Here is a 20,575-nt window from a genome sequence, read left to right as displayed (position 1 = left end):
GACAGATTAGTAAAGTTTGCATCAAAATCCATTCAGCCGTTTTCATGTGATGCGCGTTCAAATAAACAGACAAACAGATAAACAGACAAACATACAAAAATTCTAAAAACTGTTGGAACGTGTTCTGTTATCAATTCTAAGTGCCCCCAGCCAACTTTTTTTCAAATATCTTCCATGTACAGACTTTTGACCCTCTACAGCTTTATTATACGAGCCCCGATGCATATGTTTTCGTCTAGTGAGACCATTTTTTGAGGTTCTCGCGTTTGTTCAAAAATAATGTTTTTGTTTAAAAATTACTAATATTTAATGCTTATACTAATGTAATTTAATTTTATATGATAATACTCTGCAATAACTAAATCCAAACACAAGAAATATCTTTTGTACTGAAAGGAAATAATCATGTTTTTTTATTTTTTTATTGACGGGTAGGATTACAACATATGTGAAAAGGGCTATTACTAGGGAAAGCAATAGGGCTCTGCCAATGTACTGACAATTTTGTTTAGAGCCCATGCATGCAGCAGTGCTGTAGGAGAGGACAATATGATTTGGACAACGTTTTTGAAAAGTCCTTTTTTTTCAGCAATAAAAGTCTCATGCAATTTTATTATAAGATCAAAATAAACTACATTAAACATTGCTATTATGGTTCCCATTACTGGGTCATTTTATGTTCATGTCTAAAATTTATTAAAATAAACAAAATTGTTGCGTGGAACTAGACGAAATAATTTGCATCGGGGCTCGTATGTATAGATAGAAGATAGCTAGTAGTATGTTTCGCCATACGATTTTTTCATACTGTAAGAGTCACAGTAGTGAATATCCTGGTCTTGTACTGGTAAAACCGTGTAGTCATTTCAAACATTTGATGTACATGCTCCCGGCTTTATAATCTGTGGTTCATGTGTTTTTTTTTTAGAACTGTCAGATATGTTTTCGGAGGGAATACGATTGTGTTACTGCAAATACGTGAATAAGCTCATCCTTATTCCTTATTAGAGTAATTAATAAAACTGAATTATATTCATAGAAATTTAAGTTTGATTCTATAATACCTAGGTATTCGTATTGAAAAAATAAATATATTTTTGAATATTTTGTAAGTGTGCACAGTCAGGTGCAGAAGTAGCCACGTTGGTTAGGAATGAAAAATGACCTTAAAATTCATAAAATTCTCATCAGTCATCATGTAGCCACTTGGCTTCTGTCTGTAGCTGTTAGAATGCTGCTGACTGTACGGTCGGTTGCCAACTTAAGTATCCAAGTTGCCATATTAGTTGTATAGAAAAGTGGATACTTATGTTAGGGAACCGACTGTACATTACGTGTTGCAGTTGCAGCGCCTCCTGCGTTCCGGCCTTAACACTTGTGCATGTATGTTGCACATGTGAGCAGCGAGCGGTTTGTTTGTTTCATATGCTGACATTATAATTCCTTGGCTTTACTACAGATGGCGTTAAAGTCGTACAATAAGGGCTGATTTAGACGATGCGAGAACTCGCATGCGAGTTTCATACCATTGCGGGTTATGATTGGTCGGTTGAATTGGACGTAATCCACAGTCCGCAATGTAACTAAAATCGCATGCGCGTTCGCGTGCCGTCTAAGGGCTTCAGATTAGGTTCAATTATTCACAGTTCTTCTACTTCTTTTTTTTTCTACGAAATAATGCATTATTCAAAATGAATTGATACAGTAGGATACAGCACGAATTTTAAGGCTAGCGGGAGCGCCAAAATATTCATAACTCAATGACTATATTAATAGTTAAACTAAATATTTAACAATTTCCCATAGATTCAGCTTAATAACTGCTAATGCTAAGGCCACAAAATGTATCTACTCAACTAATTTGTCAATAATTCAGATATTTTTAGACTTGACACTTAAACGCCAATACAAAGATGACATCACTTGAGATTCGCCACGCAACAAAATATTATTATGGTGTCGTAAAATTCAATGTTTATCGATGTATTGAAGAGTCGGCCACTGTATAATATTATGAGGTAAGTATAATAATATACCTAAGCAAAGCGAATACGCATGTGCTCAAAAAATCTTCAACTTCGAAGGTTTGACGTCAAATTCTGTTGAACAACTTTTAGGTTTAAGTATTAGGTATAATATAGGTAGAGGTACCTGTAAAAATATTGTTTGGTTAACTCCTACACTCCCTTAGTTATCACATAAAATAATTGTAATGTGTCAACACCTCGCAAATCTATGAGTAATATGAATATGACGACGATTTTCAGTATTAGTCCGAGTGACTAGAATATAGTAACGCTACGTCTTACGTAGGCGAACAACGCGCGAACGCGGCGCGGCGCGGCGCGGCGAAATCAATCCTTTGATGCCCATAGAAGTGTCCTACGTAAGCGATCTCGTTGCGAACGCGGTGCGGCGCGATTTGCACGCGAATGTCAGGCGGCGCGGCGCGGCGCGGCGCGGCGCGGCGCGGCGGCGGCCGCTTTCGCCGCGCCGCGCCGCGCCGCGTTCGCGCGTTGTTCGCCTACGTAAGACGTAGCGTAAGAATAATAGTAGAAATTAAGTAAGAACATATTTTTTTACAATAAAATAAAAATTGTAACTGGACCGTGAAGCTGTCCCGAAGAATGCTGAGCGCTTACAATATTCCATACGATACGATCTTTCAAGCTGGAACCATGTCGCACGCACAGTCATCAATTGAGTCAAAGCCAATAACGCTGTGAGTTACGTTTTTTACTGCGGCAAGGTGGTCAGTAGCGGTGCATCACACGTGTCCTCGGTTGGCCGGTCGCCAGGGTAACCAATAATGCTTTTATACGGGGACTGTTATACAAAACGCGGGAGAGAGTTACACTCAGTCGAGCCAGTATTACTTAGACACTGAAAGCTTTAGGTATCTAAGGATCGTTTTACCCTCGAGTACCTAATTGTAGTTGGGCACCTAAATAATAATAATAATATCTACCCTCTGTGCTATAACTATTAGTACTACCCTCTGTGCTGTTGGCTTCGGCCCCACGCGTGCATTCCAAAGGTCCGGGACCCCATGGTCCCGAAATATGACATGTAATACAAATAATAATAATTCAGCCTATATACGTCCCAATGCTTGGCACGGGCCTCCTCTCGCGCACGAGAGGACTTGGGCTATAATCCCCACGCTAGCCCAATGCGGATTGGGGACATCACATACACCTTTTGAAATTATTCTATGTATGCAGATTTCCTCACGATTGGGGGATTTGGGGGTGTTGGGCACCTACATAATTAATATTTGCCTGCCTTAAAATATGAAACGGTTCGTCAGCTTATAATACTAATGCCACAAATCCCTTCCTAATTTGTTGATTTAGTGCAGATTAAAATACATTCAGGAATATTTTTGGGTAAAGCAGCAGCATATCGCTCGCACTAATACAGACAAACCCGAGCGAAATGAACGCGCGAATGACTGCTAAGATATTATTCCAATACGATTCGAATATCGTTTTGATATCAGGTACAATCACCTGCAATAATATATTACTCTTCGATGGCCGCAAAAATATGTGACGCGCTCTTATACAGGGTGAAATTTAAATCACTGGCCATATTCATTCCCGGCACTAGGTTACACTTAAGGAATCTATTTAGCGAAAAAAAAAGAATACACTTTTTTTTAATTTTCATTTTTCAATTTTTAAATATTTTCCACGAGTTATGGTCACCCTATTACCACAAATGTAAACAAACCTAATAGTAGGTTTTAACAACAACATCAGCAAAACCCTTATCTGACCTTCACTAAACCTTATAATCGTTGCAATAGGGTCCACCCAGTTAGTGTTGGCGATGGTAGGCAGGTTTATCAATTTCGAGGGTAGACTAAACTAAACCATTCCGCGCTAGCGGTAAACATAACGGTAAGCATAAATGATTAGTCACTCGTCACTCGCCAACCTTAAAATAATAATCGCGCGCGTACTAAGGTTAAAAAAAATGTTTTCGAACCGGGAATATTACGAAGTGGTACGGTGTTATTTATTAAGTGGTGAGTGTTTACGTGGTGCACTAAGATTATACGAAATGGAATCCGTTCCACGCCTTCGCAGACAAGGATTGAATCCAAGAGTACCATCTCGTGGGACTTTCGTTAATTGCGTCGATTTTTAATCAAATGTACGTAAGTTGATTCAATTTTTTAAATACGCCTGAATGCAAAGATTCCTGACCTAGTTTTTACTCATTGTTTTTAAGCCACGGACGTTTTGTTAATAATCATTAGTCAGAAATAACATTTTAGATTATAATTTTTAAGAAAAAAAAACCGACTTCTATGGGGCCCGGTGAAAGATTATGGTAGATGGTGCACTATGTAGAAAAGGAGGTAAAACCAGTACCTACTTTCTAGTAGCATTTCGTTTCCGTAAGGGTCGTAGTTATCTAGCCTAACCTAACCCACTTCTCTGATAGCAGTTCGGTTCTGTGAGGATCGCAGTTCGAACCTAATCAAACCCACTTTTCTAGTAGCATTTCGTTTCTATAAGACTCGCAGTTCTAACCAAACCTAACCCACTTTTGTTCGGTTCTGTGAGGATCGCAGTTCAAACCTAACCTAACCCACTTAACGGCGCATGCGGTGCGGTGTACGGGAGTTTGAGCGGGAGGGGTTTGGCATCATCATACCCACATTTAATGGTAGGTAATCATAGTGGTTTATTTAGTTTAGGTATCATAGTGGTTTTCCGGGTCAAGGTCCGGGTCTCTGAGTCAGAGTCCGGGTCCGAGTCCGGGTCCGAGTCCGGGTCCGAGTCCGGGTCCGAGTCCGGGTCCGAGTCCGGGTCCGAGTCCGGGTCCGGGTCCGAGTCCGAGTCCGACTTCGGGTCCGAACCGGATCCGGGTATGAGTCCGGGTCCCAGTCCAAGTCAAAATCGAAATTCGAAATCACCAAACATGTACTATGCGTCGTTGAAGAGTTCTGTTCTGATCATCATCAGCAGTTCCACTTCATCAAATGCGACAGTTTTTAATGTAAATGCTTGATTTTATGATGAAAATACAACAAAATCTATACGTATGCCTTTAAGATTTGAGGAGTTCCCTCGATTCCTTATGGATCCCATCATCAGAACTCGAGCTTGACAGAAATGTGGCTTAAAAACTTAACTTGCTTAACAAACATAACGAAGAGGACAAATCGCCAAAGGTGAACTATGCGTCGTTGAAGAGTTCCGTTCTGATCATCATCAGCAGTTCCACTTCATCAAATGTCACGTTTTTGAATGTATATGCTTGATTTGTTGATAAAAACACAAAAATCACCATATGTATGCCTTTAAGATTTGAGGAGTTCCGTCGATTCCTCATGGATCCCATCATCAGAACTGCATTTTGACAAAAACGGGACCAATCTGTATGCATATACATACAATCAAAAAAATAATTTTCAAAATCGGTCCAGTAATGACGGAGATATGGAGTAACAAACATACAACCGAATTGATAACCTCCTCCTTTGGGATTTGGAAGTCGGTTAAAAAATGGGTTGCCTTTGCATTTTGACGGTTCTAAGCCCGTTAATATGAAAGGAAAAATTAGCAACTTATGTAGGTAATCTCGCTGCAATAGGGTTCATAATTGGTGACGCGATTGCAAACAGCGGGAGGGGCGGGGTGTCAATGACCTTAACTGATAAGAGAGAAGCGGGTGTAGTGGGTAGTTGTCGGTTCACCATAACGTACGAGGTTTTTAGGACAACTTGATGATGAGTTATTTCGAAAAAAATGTACTGAGCGGTATTAAAAGAAAAAACACGTGTTTAATATTTTTTCGAGTTCTTTCGGTTGTTTCAATTTGGCCAGTGAATTAAATTTCACCCTGGGGGCCGATTTTTGAATTTCGATCGTTCGATTTCGTCACTCGAAAATCGGTGGAAAATGGCCAAATGCTAATTTTTGAAATACGAGCGATAGAAATTGGGAATCTAGTGGGTATTGCCCACTCGTTTTCAATTCTACTAGTAGAATTTTAATGCCTAGTAGTGGAGATATTATTGACCGAAATTCACGAAATCGAGCGGTCGAATTTCAAAAATCGGCCCCCTGTAGTTCCACAAATAAGATCGGGTCAGATATTTTTACGGCCTTCATTGTGTAACATATCATTGCAGGTGACTATACACGTTCGAATTTGACGACTTGTCTGGCCTAGTGGGTAGTGACCCTGTCTATGAAGCCAATGGTCCCGGGTTCGAATCCTGGTAAGGGCATTTATTTGTATTATGTTATGATACAGATATTTGTTCCTGAGTCGTGGTTGTTTTATATGTATTTAAGTATTTATATATTACACAAGCCTTCTTGGGCTTACCGTGGGGCTTAGTCAATTTGTGTAAAAATCCTATAATATAAAAAAAAAGATTTGGACTGATTGTGTCTGTGTGTCTCGCATTCTTTCTCGCGCGAGTCGACCGCTCGCTGCCCGATCGGAATGTGGCGTGAAATCTGGAGCGGCCCGGAATAGTGTCCCTTATTCCCCACGAAACTGGGACCGGGAAGTAGGGATAAAATTAACGTGTCAGTCTTTTAGCAGAAGAACGGAAGCGGACAGTTTCGATTAACACGTTTAACAGGTTAGGCCACAATGACACAAAATAATTAAATAATCATCATCTACCTCGCGTTGTCCCGGCATTTTGTCACGGCTCATGGGAGCCTGGGGTCCGCTTGGCAACTAATCCCAAGAATTGGCTTAGGCCCTACGTTTTTGACTGCCATCCGACCTTCCAACCCAGAGGGTAACCTAGGCCTTATTGGGATTAGTCCGGTTTCCTCACGATGTTTTCCTTCACCGAAAAGCGGATGGTAAATATCAAATGACGATACTTCGTAGGTACATAATACATAAGTACGTTCCGAAAAACTCATTGGTACGAGCCGGGGTTTGAACCCGCGACCTCCAGAACAAATACAGAAATAATAACTATACGTACATAGACATAGACAAAACTGGTTCTTTAAACAAGAAAAAACAAGACCTAAGTGATCCCATAAGTGTTCCGTAAACAAAGTTTTGTACGGAACAAAGTTTTGTACGGAACAAAGTTTTGTACGGAACACTAAAAATGGGTTTCTATGGTGCAGGTTCCTTAATTCCATATAAAATGTCTATATTTAAGTAGGTACATAAATTAGGCAATTATCACTTTATTCAGCATCTTGAAGTGAAGAACTAGGTCTATTCTCTTCTTCGTCGGTATCACTCTTGGCAGAGTGGTCGTGTCTAAGGTCATTTAGGTCTATTAGTCACTGATTAAGAAGTTGAGAACGCCTTATGTAAATAATGGACGTCCCCTTATGTAGGGCCAAAACGGTTTATGTATCTAGTCATATTTTGCTTGCAACATTTCACCTATAGACTGTATCTTTAGGTATTTAAATAAAAGAAAACAAAATCTACCCTCAAATGACTCCTTAGTTGAGGGTAGATGAAAACATTACACGATCAAATAATGTAGGTTAAGGTCAGGTAGTTCAGTGACAGATCCAGGGTTTTGTATTTGGTTGATTAACCAATAAATGTTATAACTACCCGAAAATTTACAAATTATTTGTTTACTTTTATTTAAATACCTAAAGATACAGAGTATAAATAAACTACTAAATATTGCGAGAAAAATAAAAGCTTGTAAAAATAGATTGGATGCGTTTTCAGCCCGATTACTCAGAGGCTCAGGAAAACACCTGGGCTTTGAAACGAGTCACGTATTTCGAGAGAGATAAAATGCGATTTTTATCGATAAGACCGTGTCCTCATTTGAGCAGTCAAGGCAAGTGTGGCTGACTCTTTATTGGCTTCTGAACGACTGGCATTATTTTGCATTCATACCTACCTAAACTTATACTTAGTAACTTCCAATTAGTAACGTCTAAACTAATAATATAAGGGGAGGCAGCGCATAACGTTTGTATTTGCTAGTCCTATCTATCTACTACGGTCTGAAAATGTTACAATAATTCGCAATCAATGTTACAATAATAACACTTGACAATAATTCGCTTGATTCATTATTTTGCGTCTCCTTTTGGATTTCACGGGCCTATAAATCCCGGTCTTTTGATAGGCTTGCGTGGGGATATAGATCCAACACGTAGAGGCCCCTTGGAGAGCTTTAATGTCATGATTCATTATATTATTATCATCACTCAAAAATTACGTATTTATCAGCAGCATTTTTCATTCACTGCCAGATTATTCCATATTTATTTTCATTTTATGCAGCTAATAAATAGTTACCTACATCGCGTGGCTCACTCCGCGATTTCGTCGCTTTGCTACAGGTAGCTAAAAGTACATCCGTTCCAGACCAATTTTGGTGGCTAGCCGCGCTTAGCGCTGTCGCCACCTAACGGACATATCTGGTCTGATCGTAACAGACACGCTTTGTTAGAGAGTGAGTCTTCTGTACCTAGTACTATTATTTATTCTGTGCCTACACTACATATCACGTTATAAATTTATTTTGAATGAATTTAATAGCTAAGTATTAATTCAATCGACTAAAATGTTGTACATATTAAATAATTATAATAAATATGACAACTAAGCCTTCGTCCAATAAGGATACAATTTAAAGAGTTTAGTTTAATGCATGATAGAATGGGATAAGTATCGAAGGAATAAAAATAGTGTTCAAATGGAGACACGTCCCAAGCCGGCCGTCGCGCGCATAATAATCGCTTTTGATTTGAGTTGAATGACTTTTTGGCCACTTTTGATGATAATCAACATTATCTATACACAGTCTAAAGAATCAAAGTTATAGTTTAGATTTATTTTAATTTAGATTAGTTATTAATTTTATAATAAAGTAATTTTATATAGTTATAGCTCCAGGAGGAAGAAAACTTTTATATAAATATTAATAATATTATATAATATTATTATTAGTTATTATGTATTTAATAAACAGTAGTTATAGTTTTACATAATGCATGTTATTTGATTCACATCCTTTTGGCACGGCACACGGAGTACTTAGGGCATACTCAAAATTCCGGTACTGACCACTTACAAAAATAAGTCGTCTCACATATCATAATCCAGAAATGATCAGTATGGCCCACGTATAAGTGCCTATAGTTGGTCAAGCATCAGGTCAGTAAAAAAGGCGGCAAATTTGGAAAATGTACGCGAGAATTGGCGAGAAGGGATATCGTCTCATAGAAACATTGAATTTCGTGCCTTTTTCTACTAACATGATTTGATTGACCATCGTATAAGTATATTATATTGATTAATTCGCGTAACGCCGGTACCGGTAAGTCCTTATCAGTTAGTTCCTGATTACTCATTATCTATTATCTTTTACCTTGTTTAAACATGCAATATGCGTAATAATTATTCATCCATAAACATATTTAGTGTACTTAGGTAGGTATTATTAGTTTATTACGTTATAATAAAAAAAAAAAAATTAAAATTAAATCTGTTTATTTCAAAAAAATAATAATAACATTACACGTTCTTAACCTAGTTACAATCTTTTATATTTAAGATACTTACCTTCGAGGTAAATAAAAAAAAAAAAATAAGTAAAAATAATCTGTCTGGAATACCCCTTTTAATTATTAATTTGTAATCATTATCATTATCTACTATTTGTTTGAGGATGACACTCACCCCTGCACCAATGGTGTAATTTCTTTATATGTATTAGGTAAAATCTTTAAAACTTAATATTATTTTAATTTTCATCTTAATAAGTGTATCTTTATAATTATCCTGGTAAATCGCCTAATGGCAGGCACCGAAACCAATAAATGTACAATTCTGTCTACATAATAACAAATGGATAATGGTATATGTACTTATATTATTTCAATCTCAAAAGTAATGGTGGCAAATAGTAGTACATTCATTAGTAAGAACATTGTTTTTACAATAGATCGTTTTAACTAATGCACTACCATTTTCTGTGTAGTACTTATCTGTTATTTCTTTTCTTTTGATGGTCTTGATTTTACGTTGCTGATCCCGTTATTAAGTAAAAAAATCATTTAATACCGAGGTAGGTAATTGTTTATTGTTTGAAACAAAAAAACTTGATGTTTCTCTAGCAATTGTCTTTCTCCAAGGGTCATCCGAAATCGGATATCTGATCGGACAATGTGAAAACTAATACTCTAATAGTGAAGTAACCAAATATGAATACGTACTTATACTTATAAACTGAGAAATATGTATAAGAAAATACCGTAAAATGGGGTGAGTTGGCTGAAATTTGACTTTCAAACCTCGATCAAATTTTATTTTTACATGTGAAAACTGAATGGTGTATATAATAAGTGGTTCCGATGTTTGTATTTTATTTTGGGTTCCATTTCATAACTTTGTCGATAAAGAGGAAAACCCACCTCACCCCGTAGTGCCTCGTATTTGGGGTGAGAGGGTTTTGGAAGGTGATTTTGGAAGATTGTTGGGTCGATTTTTTTTTATTATGCGTATTACTATAGCCCCATTTTAAATTGGAATACATTATTTTTGTAGCAGTAGCCTTAAAATCCCTTCTCAAACTTTCTCTCCCATAACCCAACTCTCCCCGCGAAACCTACTCACCCCGTTTTACGGTACATAGTACAATCATAACAGAATGACGGCAGCTGATGTCACGCTAAGTGCTAATCCTACGTAATAGTCACCTTCGGTGCTAAAATAAATAAATCAGTATGTAGGTACATCCGATGTTTTTATCAGTTTCGTTATTTGCGTTATAGGTACCTACTCCAAAAACATTCAGTAATCAGTCATTAAGAAAAATATTTTTATATAATTTGATCTACGTTAACTATAGCTATGCTCCTACGTTTGACTACTTTATATTTTTTGATTATTGTAAAAATTAGGTGTGAAAAACAGATTTCATACATATTTTTAAATGCTCCTAAATCTTATAACAATTAAAAACTCGAAAAAAATCGAACGTAGGGGCATAGCTGTAATTACCTATATCAAAATATTTTTAATAATGTTAATATCCAGAGAGGAAATGACTACGTTTGTATGGAAAGGAAATGTCGCGGGTCCCTGAAACACGGCAAGTCTCCCTGAAACCCTGACAAAGAACCAAAAATCTTGACCTGTCAGGGGAATCCTGCCGTAACATGGTAACCTAACCGAACCACGAACTGGTATACATGAAAACCGCTAGATACAATCTCAGATCACGTCGGAGGCGACAGAAAAAAAAACACGTTAACCCTACCCGGGAGGATTGGGCGACCCAAGCGGCTCTGACTGCGGTGTTTAAGGTATTAGGGTCTTAAAAAGAACAATGTTATGCATTACCCCATAACAGTCTATTTTAAGCAACTTGTACCCACTCCATAGACTAGGAATCCTCTAGACCGAGTTTAGAGCAATTATTTCATGAAAACGATGCTGCCGAAAATACGGGGGTGCGGGGGACGAGGTGAGCGAGATCCCGTGCCGTGATTGGTCCGTTCAAAGATACGGACGTCACACAAAGACACTTTTGACTCGAACATGGAGTAAACTACCGTATGCGTGGCAGACGCTACTATGCTCAGTCTAGATGATGTCTTGCCTGTGACCCACTCATCCATAAAGTTAAACAACATGAGAGATTAAATGCATATTTTTGTAATGGCTCTGTTTTAATCCTGCCCTTAGGGTGAATGACCTCTCATGTAAATGCAAGGTTTATTTGCTAAAAAACCGACTAACCGTCAGTGCGATAATGCTTGCATACCTGTTGCATTTGCTTTAAAATAATTATACTTATAAAGTAAGTTTGTGTATAATTAAAACAAATATAAATAGTTACTATAACACACTATCTACTGCAGAATAATATACATACCTATTTACAGTATTTACCAATACCTAACAATCGGCTAAAAACATGTATCATATTCATAAATCATAAGCAACCTCGTGACTCAAGACTCCGAAATGTTTATGAAATGAAATAAAAAATCTTTGTTAATTTACTTGTTTATGTATTTACACCATGCATGGGTAATAACTAACTAATTAATTAATTCAATAAAAGAGCGCTGTGTGACTTTCAATATGGGTTTGAGGTTCAAACCGGCGAGCTCCAACCAATGAGATTTTCGAAACGATATAAATAAATATTATAGGAAATTTTTTACACAAATTGACTAAGCCCCACGGTAAGCTCAAGAAAGCTTGTGATATATCATTTGATATTTACCAGTTGCTTTTCGATGACTAAGGACTAAGCCCAAAAAAGGCTTAGCTTTATTTTTGGATTAAAAGGTCAGATGGCTTTCGACAAACTAGTACCTACGCCAATTCTTGGGGTTAGTTGCGTAGTGGACCCCAGGCTCACACGGGCAGTGGCAAAAAGCCGGAATCGAAACTGCGAGGAAGATGATGATGTAATTAAATAAATCTAGAAGCTATAGCTCTAAGTGGTAAGGACATCCGAGCATGCTGCAGCAAACGGACAATGGCCAACTGGTTTTGGAGGACACAACAATTAATGCGACAGTACAGACAAGACATCCTCCAGACTGAGTATTTAGTAGTAGTATTTATTTATTTAGTTTTACACCATTTTCGAGTCGAAAGTGTCTTTGTGTGACGCCCGTGTTTTTGAACGGACCGATCACGGCATGGGAACTAGCTCACCTCGTCCCCCGCACCCCGGTATTTTTGGCAGCACCGGATTCATGAAATAATTGCTCTAAACTCGGTCTAGAGGATTCCTAGTCTATGTGCGACAGAGTGTGACGCGGCAGGCTTAAGTGATAATTGAAGACTCTTCCTCCTCTCGAAGGACCAAACACATGACCGCTTTTAAAGAACGAACCCGCACAGAGTCCGCTAACTTTGCGAATAAAGTGAGGGTGTGTAATACTTTTTGGATGTGTATTCCGTTCAATAATATCTTCTCTACTAGGCATTTAAATTCTACTAATAGCATTGAAAACGAGTGGTCAATATACCACTATTTAGATTCCCAATTCATATCGCTGGTATGCTGGTATTAAAAATTAGCATTTCGCTGTTTTCCACCGATTTTCGAGTGACGAAATTAAGGGCTCGAATTTCAAAACTCGCCCCCTAGTTTCTTATAGTAGGTACCATAAGATGTTTATCGACAGACATCGTAAATTTTATACCTATAGTATTGTTGGTGCAGCGGAGTGGTGTTAACGGAATTAGTATAGATAATTCCAACTGAAATGGTAAATTAAGGTTAATATTTACTCACGTAATTAACGCTAATTAATCATAAGGGTTGAAATTGTTTTGTACAATTTAAATTCATTAGACTCTAGTTTTTAGCATCGTGTTAGAGTCCTTCTAAGTTAACTTTGCTCTGGATTTCACCGAACCTAATGTGGAAGTGTTTTATTTTCATCATCAACAGATTTAGACACTTTTTCTTATAGCCATGCTAGTTAGAGTAGTTAGGTCCGACTCTAGCGGCATACCAGCAGAGAAGCGATCAAGAATTTGAATAATGTTGTTTGGAATACCTGTACGCCAGTTCGCTGCACAAATTTAATAATAACTTTATGAATATTATGTCACTCGTTACAACACCTGAGTATTATTTGGAACAGATAATTTTAGCTGAACGGCGCGGTGAGTAACACGCTATACGAGGAATAGATTAGACTGAAGTTTCTTTGTACACATCACATATGCGTAAACTCCCGAATATCTAATGAGTGGCTTTAACATAGTGTTGATCATCATTCTTTCAACTTATCAAAAATAATTTCATTGCGATCTTTAAAATGAATAGGAAGTGGAAATTATACCACTCGATTATAAATGTTAAATGTCGTACCTAAAACAATACAGTTGCTAAACAGCCTTATCGTTTTATGGTGTGACGTAGGGCGTAGTTAGAGGGTCTGCAGATTCAGCAATGAATTAAAAAAGCTAGCAGATAGTTGTTCTTGTTACGGTAATTTACGAAAATAGCTTAACTTCTTTTATTTACATACTTATAATAGAACAATGATAAAAAGGAACAAATGCATTGCATTATAATATTAATCACCTTCGCTAGCATTTGCAATTAATGAATACTTGTAGCTATATTCATATCCCAGTGAATAATGTAGTACCTATTTATAGCTATATTGTAATTTCTACTTACCCTATGCGGAGCCTGCAGCAACCGATGTACTGAGGCAATCTGGTACGACAGAGGTATGGTGGTGTTGAAGGTGTGGTACAGCGGCCTGGGCGGCTCCCGGACGTTATACTCCATGAAAGGGTCCAAGTCGTCTAAGTACTGCACGCGGCAGACGAACGAATCCGCCACCAGCTCCCGCATACTTCCATTTACCCTATCATTCACTTTAACTAGTTCAATCATTTTATCTATCCTTAATTTTAAAAAGTCTATCGAATCACAGGCTGATATTTTGTATCACATTGTTACACTGAAATAAGTTTTTGTCGGTAATTTATGCGGAGCCAGTATTTTTGATTAAAATAGCTGTTTACGATTCCTCGATCTTGTATTTATATTTTATTGCATTAGGCGAATTGAATTCAGTTTTATTTGAAATGCAATTATCTGTAATTAATTTTGTCTGGGCATTAGCATATTACTATCCACCTAAATAAGTTGAATATGTTAACAAATGTATGTTGACTTGAACGTAACCTGGGCACAAACACGACTTCTCCAAGTAATGCGGCACACGTGAAGTCGCGATTCGCGAAGCACCAAGACTGGCGGGCGCTACGCACGTGGCCGACTGACGATAGTCGATAACGAATGTTATGTTTAGGTTTTTTACAACCGAATAAAAACGGGTTATCTTTGTAAATCCTTTCATGTATATAAGATGTTTTAGACACTAGCTTTTTACACAGCCGGTATATTAGCCCGCGGTTTGAGTAATACCTCTTTTTAGACGTACGTAGGTAGGTGCCGGTACCAATTGCGAAATGTTCACTGAAACGGGATGCGATGTAAATAAATAAATACATTAAATACACTCAACTTATGTATACGCTCGTGTTTCATATAGTGTACATATTCGTATTGTAAAGTATTAGACATAGATTGTAGATGTTCAGAACACAATGAAACTCATCCAGTGCAAACATTCTAAATCTTCTAGGTCGAGAATTTTAAGAAATGAATAAAGAAACGTATAAAACATTTTCTTTTGATCGGAAATATAAGCTCTGTAGCGACTATTATTCGTTCTATCAACTTTTGGTAACATATTTCGTCCGGTTATTTTAATGGATTTGACCGGGTTTAATTCCCGGTTGAAATACAACCAAATTACAACCGAAATAATTTAAAAGACAAACCGTTTAACGTATTTTTTTTTACCATTAATTAACCTCTGACGGGAAAAGACAGGGATTATAATGTTAAAGGGGCGTCCATTAATTACGTGAGGTGTTTTTGAGGATTATTTGACTTGATTCTAATTTTAGATCAAATTTTAGATGCTGCAGCGGAGGAACTAAAACGATGGTTAAAATGTGAACTATCACAGGTTTGTGCATTATTTGGATTCAATGACCACTAAACATGGTGGCTGGTCGCTTTTGTGGAAAGTGGCCATGATATAGTTTGGGATTTTTTCATTCTTTAAAAGAATAGTGGTCATACGATTAAGGCGATGGAGATTCATGAAAATCACAGCCTTGTTGTTCTAATAACAATATGAGATCTCCTCAAGTGTACATGGAAAATCAAGTGCACTTTATTTACTGCTAAGTGATTTAAAAAACATCAAAAACATTGTCGTGTCTTGTCTCCGGTGTTGAGGTCGTCGCCCCGGCGGCCGGCGCGCGCGCACGCTCGGACGCATTCATTTGGCCCGGGAAAAACTATGGAAGCGATGATTAGTTATTTGAGGATGTGTGTCAAAAGAGCTTTATGGGTAACGCCAATGTAGGGTAATGCAGATCTGGATCCGATTTCGTGGAAAAATAATAATGGACTGACCGAGTAAACTAGTAAATAAGACTGTTGTGTGTTTACGATAATTAGGTACGATTAGTGACATTAATTTGTGACTAAGGTGGCTAAATGGTCCAGGGATTCACTGTAGCTGCCGTAATAATGGTGTTTTCAACAGTTAATTTTAATTTAATTCCAAATACTTTCTGTTGCACCTAGAATTTTGTTGTTTTTGTCGGTTCTGTCGAAACCGGTGTACGGTACGATTACTAGTGGCATTACCGAAATCATCGAACTAGTGAGGTAGCTAGAGACGTGGCTGCTACTCATAATTTCACTTGAGTGGAGATTAAAAGTCTCTATAATAAACTCATTTATGTTTATATAAGGCCTGGCAATGAAAGTATTTTCTTTAGTTTAAAACAAAGAGCTATTCGCGTCAATTATAAAGGTCGATATATTGTGGAATCGTGATGCAAACTGACCCACGGCTTGACCTTTAAGCCACTGACGTCGGATCACGATCGTGCATAGACGGCTTTACGGTTTTTTGTATGTCATTTTATATTGACATTATTATTATTTACAAACTTCAAACCAAAGAATCTTCAAACGCGGTAAGCACAGATCTAGAATGTATCTAGAATCTAGCGGCCATCTTGAATGTTACATTACATACGTACATACGTAAGGTTAGCGAACTGGTAAATACGAAAAACTGCATTTAGGATGTTCGGTGTCTCTAAGTGGTCATATCTTAGAATATACTGTTGTAACAGCAAATAATTGTAAATTATTTTGAATTGTTTTCTTTTATTGAGGAGTGCATTAAAGAGTGTAACTCTGACTGAATATTTGTCACTTTTCTTAAAAGTTGGGAGGAACTGGTTGGTCTCAAATCGTGAGATGTCGATAAAACAACTCAAACATATTTGCCTCTAGTTTCAAGATATTTTGTCCCAGAGCATGATTATAGACGTGTTGAGACATGACAGTATTCGGCAGTAAGCGTCATCAGGTGTGCTATTCCAAAAGCTCGGAAGTCGAACTCTCAGAAGACCTGATTAATTTCATGCTTTCAAGTTCCCCACAGTAGTGTTTACGGATTTCGATGTCACGTTTACTCTGGTTATCCTGGGCGTTCGACTCATAAAGCATTGGAAATAAACGGCCAGGCCGTATTCTGTCTATTCTATTCTAATTTTGAGCAGCTTACGTAATCGTGTGGGTCGACGTTGTGCAATGATTGCAGAATGGATATTCTGCGTACCTCCGTGTTCGAAGGAGCGACATGTTTATATGTAGGCAGTATAAGGACTATTGCACGTAATAAAGTGAAATACTAGGCAAATAAGGCTATCGCGAGTATTGTCTAGCTAGAATACTGAATGTTTGCAAACTATCGATCCGATTTGAACAGCCATGCGAGAACTACACAGCTGTTGAGATCACTTAACTGTTATGGAGTTCACACAGTTATGGAGTCCTTCACGTCAAATTTTTGGATACAAGGCCTACCGCGAAAAACGAAACTGGTATTACATATTCGACCGATAGAGCGGCAGGTAGGTACCTAAAGAATTTTCGATTTTCCTTTTGCGCGGCAGGGCCACAGATACGTCGTAAAACCAAGAGTGACAAGTATTTGAATGAAGCAGGTCTTTTAGTGATGTTAAGAGAAATTTATTATTTAATTTTATATTCAGACCATAATTGTTACCTTAGAATAGAGTTAGCGCGTTTAGTTATCTACAGAGATATTCGTACGCGATTCTCATAGGTACCTATAAAAGTTGTTTAGTGTGAGACAAGGGGATGTGATATCCCCCAAATTGTTCACAAATGCTTTGGAGGATATGTTTAAAACGCTCGACTGGAAGGAACATGGTATTAACATTAATGGCGAATACATCTCACACTTGCGATTTGCCGACGACATCATTATAATGGCTGAGACGCTGCAGGATTTAGAGCATATGCTGACCGGTCTAGTTGATTCTTCTCAACGCATAGGTCTCCGGATGAATTTGGACAAAACGAAAGTTATGTTCAACGAACGTGTTGCTCCGGGACCTATTGCAGTACAAGGAGCTGTTCTCGAGGTTGTTCAGGAATACGTCTACCTCGGGCAAATACTGCAGTTAGGACGGAACAACTTCGAGAAAGAGTCGAATAGAAGGATACAGCTGGGCTGGGCAGCATATGGGAAGCTGCGTCGAGTCTTCACGTCGTCAATCCCACAGAGTCTGAAGACAAAAGTCTTCAATCAGTGCGTCCTGCCCGTGATGACATACGGAGCCGAAACGTGGACACTCACGGTAGGACTGGTTCATAAATTCAAAGTCGCTCAGCGAGCTATGGAAAGGGCTATGCTCGGAGTCTCTCTGAGGGATCGTATTCGAAATGAAGTCATCCGTCAGAGAACTAAAGTCGTCGACATAGCCCACCGGATTAGCAAGCTGAAGTGGCAGTGGGCCGGTCATATTAGCCGTAGAACCGATAACCGTTGGGGTAGACGAGTTCTCGAGTGGAGACCGCGCATCGGCAAGCGTAGCGTAGGACGCCCTCAGACTAGATGGAGCGATGACCTTCGCAAGGCGGCTGGCAAGAGCTGGATCAGAGTTGCCGCAAATCGTGCTCAATGGCGTGCAATAGGAGAGGCCTATGTCCAGCAGTGGACGAGAGTAGGCTGATGATGATGATGATGAGTGTGAAAATTATCATCACTTTATGTCGTTATGAGTCGGAATAACCCGTACAGTTATGCTAAGCCTCTTGAAAATATTCGCCTGTTCATATTAGTGTGCCTCGTTGGGTTTCGTGAGTTGGCTGTTCCAGTTTCTGTGTATTTTTAAGCTTAATGTTCTTAACTGAAACCAAAATAAAATGCATTTCTGCTCAGTTTACGTAACAGAGTGATTCAATCCACAAATCAGCAAGGGTTATTTGTGCACCTACGTGCTGTACGAATATGTAAAATTAAAATAATATTTTATATTTGTCGTCTCACAATCAAAATATTTACTTGTTTTAAACCACAACGCAAAATTGTTGAATGATTGGCGTAGTTATGATATTACCTAGCTGGCGTACCTCAAAAAATAGTAAAATATAATAATAAAATAATTGTATTATCACTACACCTTATTATAAAACAAAGTTCCCCGCCGCGTCTGTCTGTTTGTGTTTGTATGTTTGTTCCCGATAAACTCAAAAATTACGGAACGGATTTTGATGCGGTTTTCACCTATCTATAAAGTGATTCTTGAGGAAGGTTTAGGTGTATACTGTGTTAACCCGTGCGAAGCCGGGGCGGGTCACTAAAGAGCATTTTCTGTCCGATCCAATATCGAATACCTACCGGAGATGCTTTGGAGAAAAACAGCTGGTAAAAAATGCCATATGGCATCAAGTGCTTTTATTTCTTAATTGACGCTTTAATACAAACAATAATTAAAAGTATAAAAAAAAAACTTTTTACTTTTTGCTTCCTTGTATCGGAACGGGTAGTGTAAAAACGCTTTTAAGGTAAACGGCTATAATAAATGTGGCTATTTTATAAGGTGTCACCATATCGATAAGGACATTTTGGAATTGTATCTTAAAAATTAAATACGAAATAGGGTGTATTCGGGTAATACCGAATGTCGGATAATTTCGAAATTCAGATGAAAATGACCCTTAATTCCATCCTAATAAAAGTCCTTTTTCGGAATTATCCGACAGTTTTCGACATTCGGAATTAACCGAGTAAACCTTATGTAAATGTATGTGACACATATATAAGAACATTTCATCTCCGGTGAGGTGTTACCATACTCGTATTCCTTAACCACATTCCTAGTTAGCATAACACTGGATCTTAAAACAAACTCAATACTTAACGATGTTTCAAAGAGATCCTATAAAGATTGAAATGTAAAACCAATTTCTATGCGACCACAATAGTGCTTCTCTTCAAGTTACATGCGGTCGTTAAAATCAATATATATCCATCTTACTAACGACTGCGAGCTCGTCCCTACGTAGTATTGTTAGATCCTTAGTAATAAAGCTAATAAATAATAACTGAACAGATGAGTACTTTTTAATTTAATTAAAGGATTCTTGAGGATGAAATGTCTATGAATTTCTATTATCTAAGATTATAAGTAATTCTAATAAGTAATAAGTCAAAAATGCGTCTCAAAGTTCAATTTACATACCTATTTGTATAAGCTTCGAAATTTTGTTATAAGTACTAATATACGGTGAACGGTGATACGGATTATTCTAAATCCATAATTATTAACATTAGTAATTAATAAGTAATAGCATACCATGAGCATACCTAACCTACCTAATAATAATGCTTTAATACTAGTACTTACACCGTTTTAGCGCTCGCACCTACGACCGGGGGGTATAACAGTACCCTAAGACGAAGGTTCCGTACCGTCTGTCATTAGATCGTACTTAATTAAGAGAAGCCAACTTAGAATGAAGGCTTAGCGGTTACCTGTACACAAGTCTATGGTGCGAGTACCCATAGATAATCTGATTACTATTAGAGATTTGCTCCTCGCAACGTTGTTCCCAAATTGCGAGTTGAATAAAAGCTTCAAAATGGTGATTTTAGGCTCTTTTACCCGACTGGTCGAGTTAGAAAGA

At 37.9% G+C, this 20,575-nt stretch overlaps 1 protein-coding gene across 3 annotated transcripts in view; it reads right to left on the bottom strand.

The window, feature by feature from the left end:
• Positions 1–20,575, bottom strand: part of LOC134678297 (FH1/FH2 domain-containing protein 3) — a 105,992-nt gene that overhangs the window by 25,990 nt on the left and 59,427 nt on the right. For 2 of the 3 annotated variants that reach the window (XM_063536792.1, XM_063536791.1), the window contains exon 2: positions 14,147–14,435. The exons of the other annotated variant lie outside the window; for it this stretch is intronic. In XM_063536792.1, coding sequence (XP_063392862.1) covers positions 14,147–14,368 — 222 coding nt within the window. In that variant the 5' untranslated portion in view covers positions 14,369–14,435. The remainder of the gene's footprint in view (positions 1–14,146; positions 14,436–20,575) is intronic. 3 annotated transcript variants of the gene reach the window in all.

This window comes from Cydia fagiglandana, chromosome Z (genome assembly GCF_963556715.1).
Source record: "Cydia fagiglandana chromosome Z, ilCydFagi1.1, whole genome shotgun sequence".
NCBI lineage: Eukaryota > Metazoa > Arthropoda > Insecta > Lepidoptera > Tortricidae > Cydia > Cydia fagiglandana.
The sequence above is the reverse complement of the archived record's forward strand: the minus strand, read 5'-3'. Positions and strand labels throughout refer to the sequence as shown.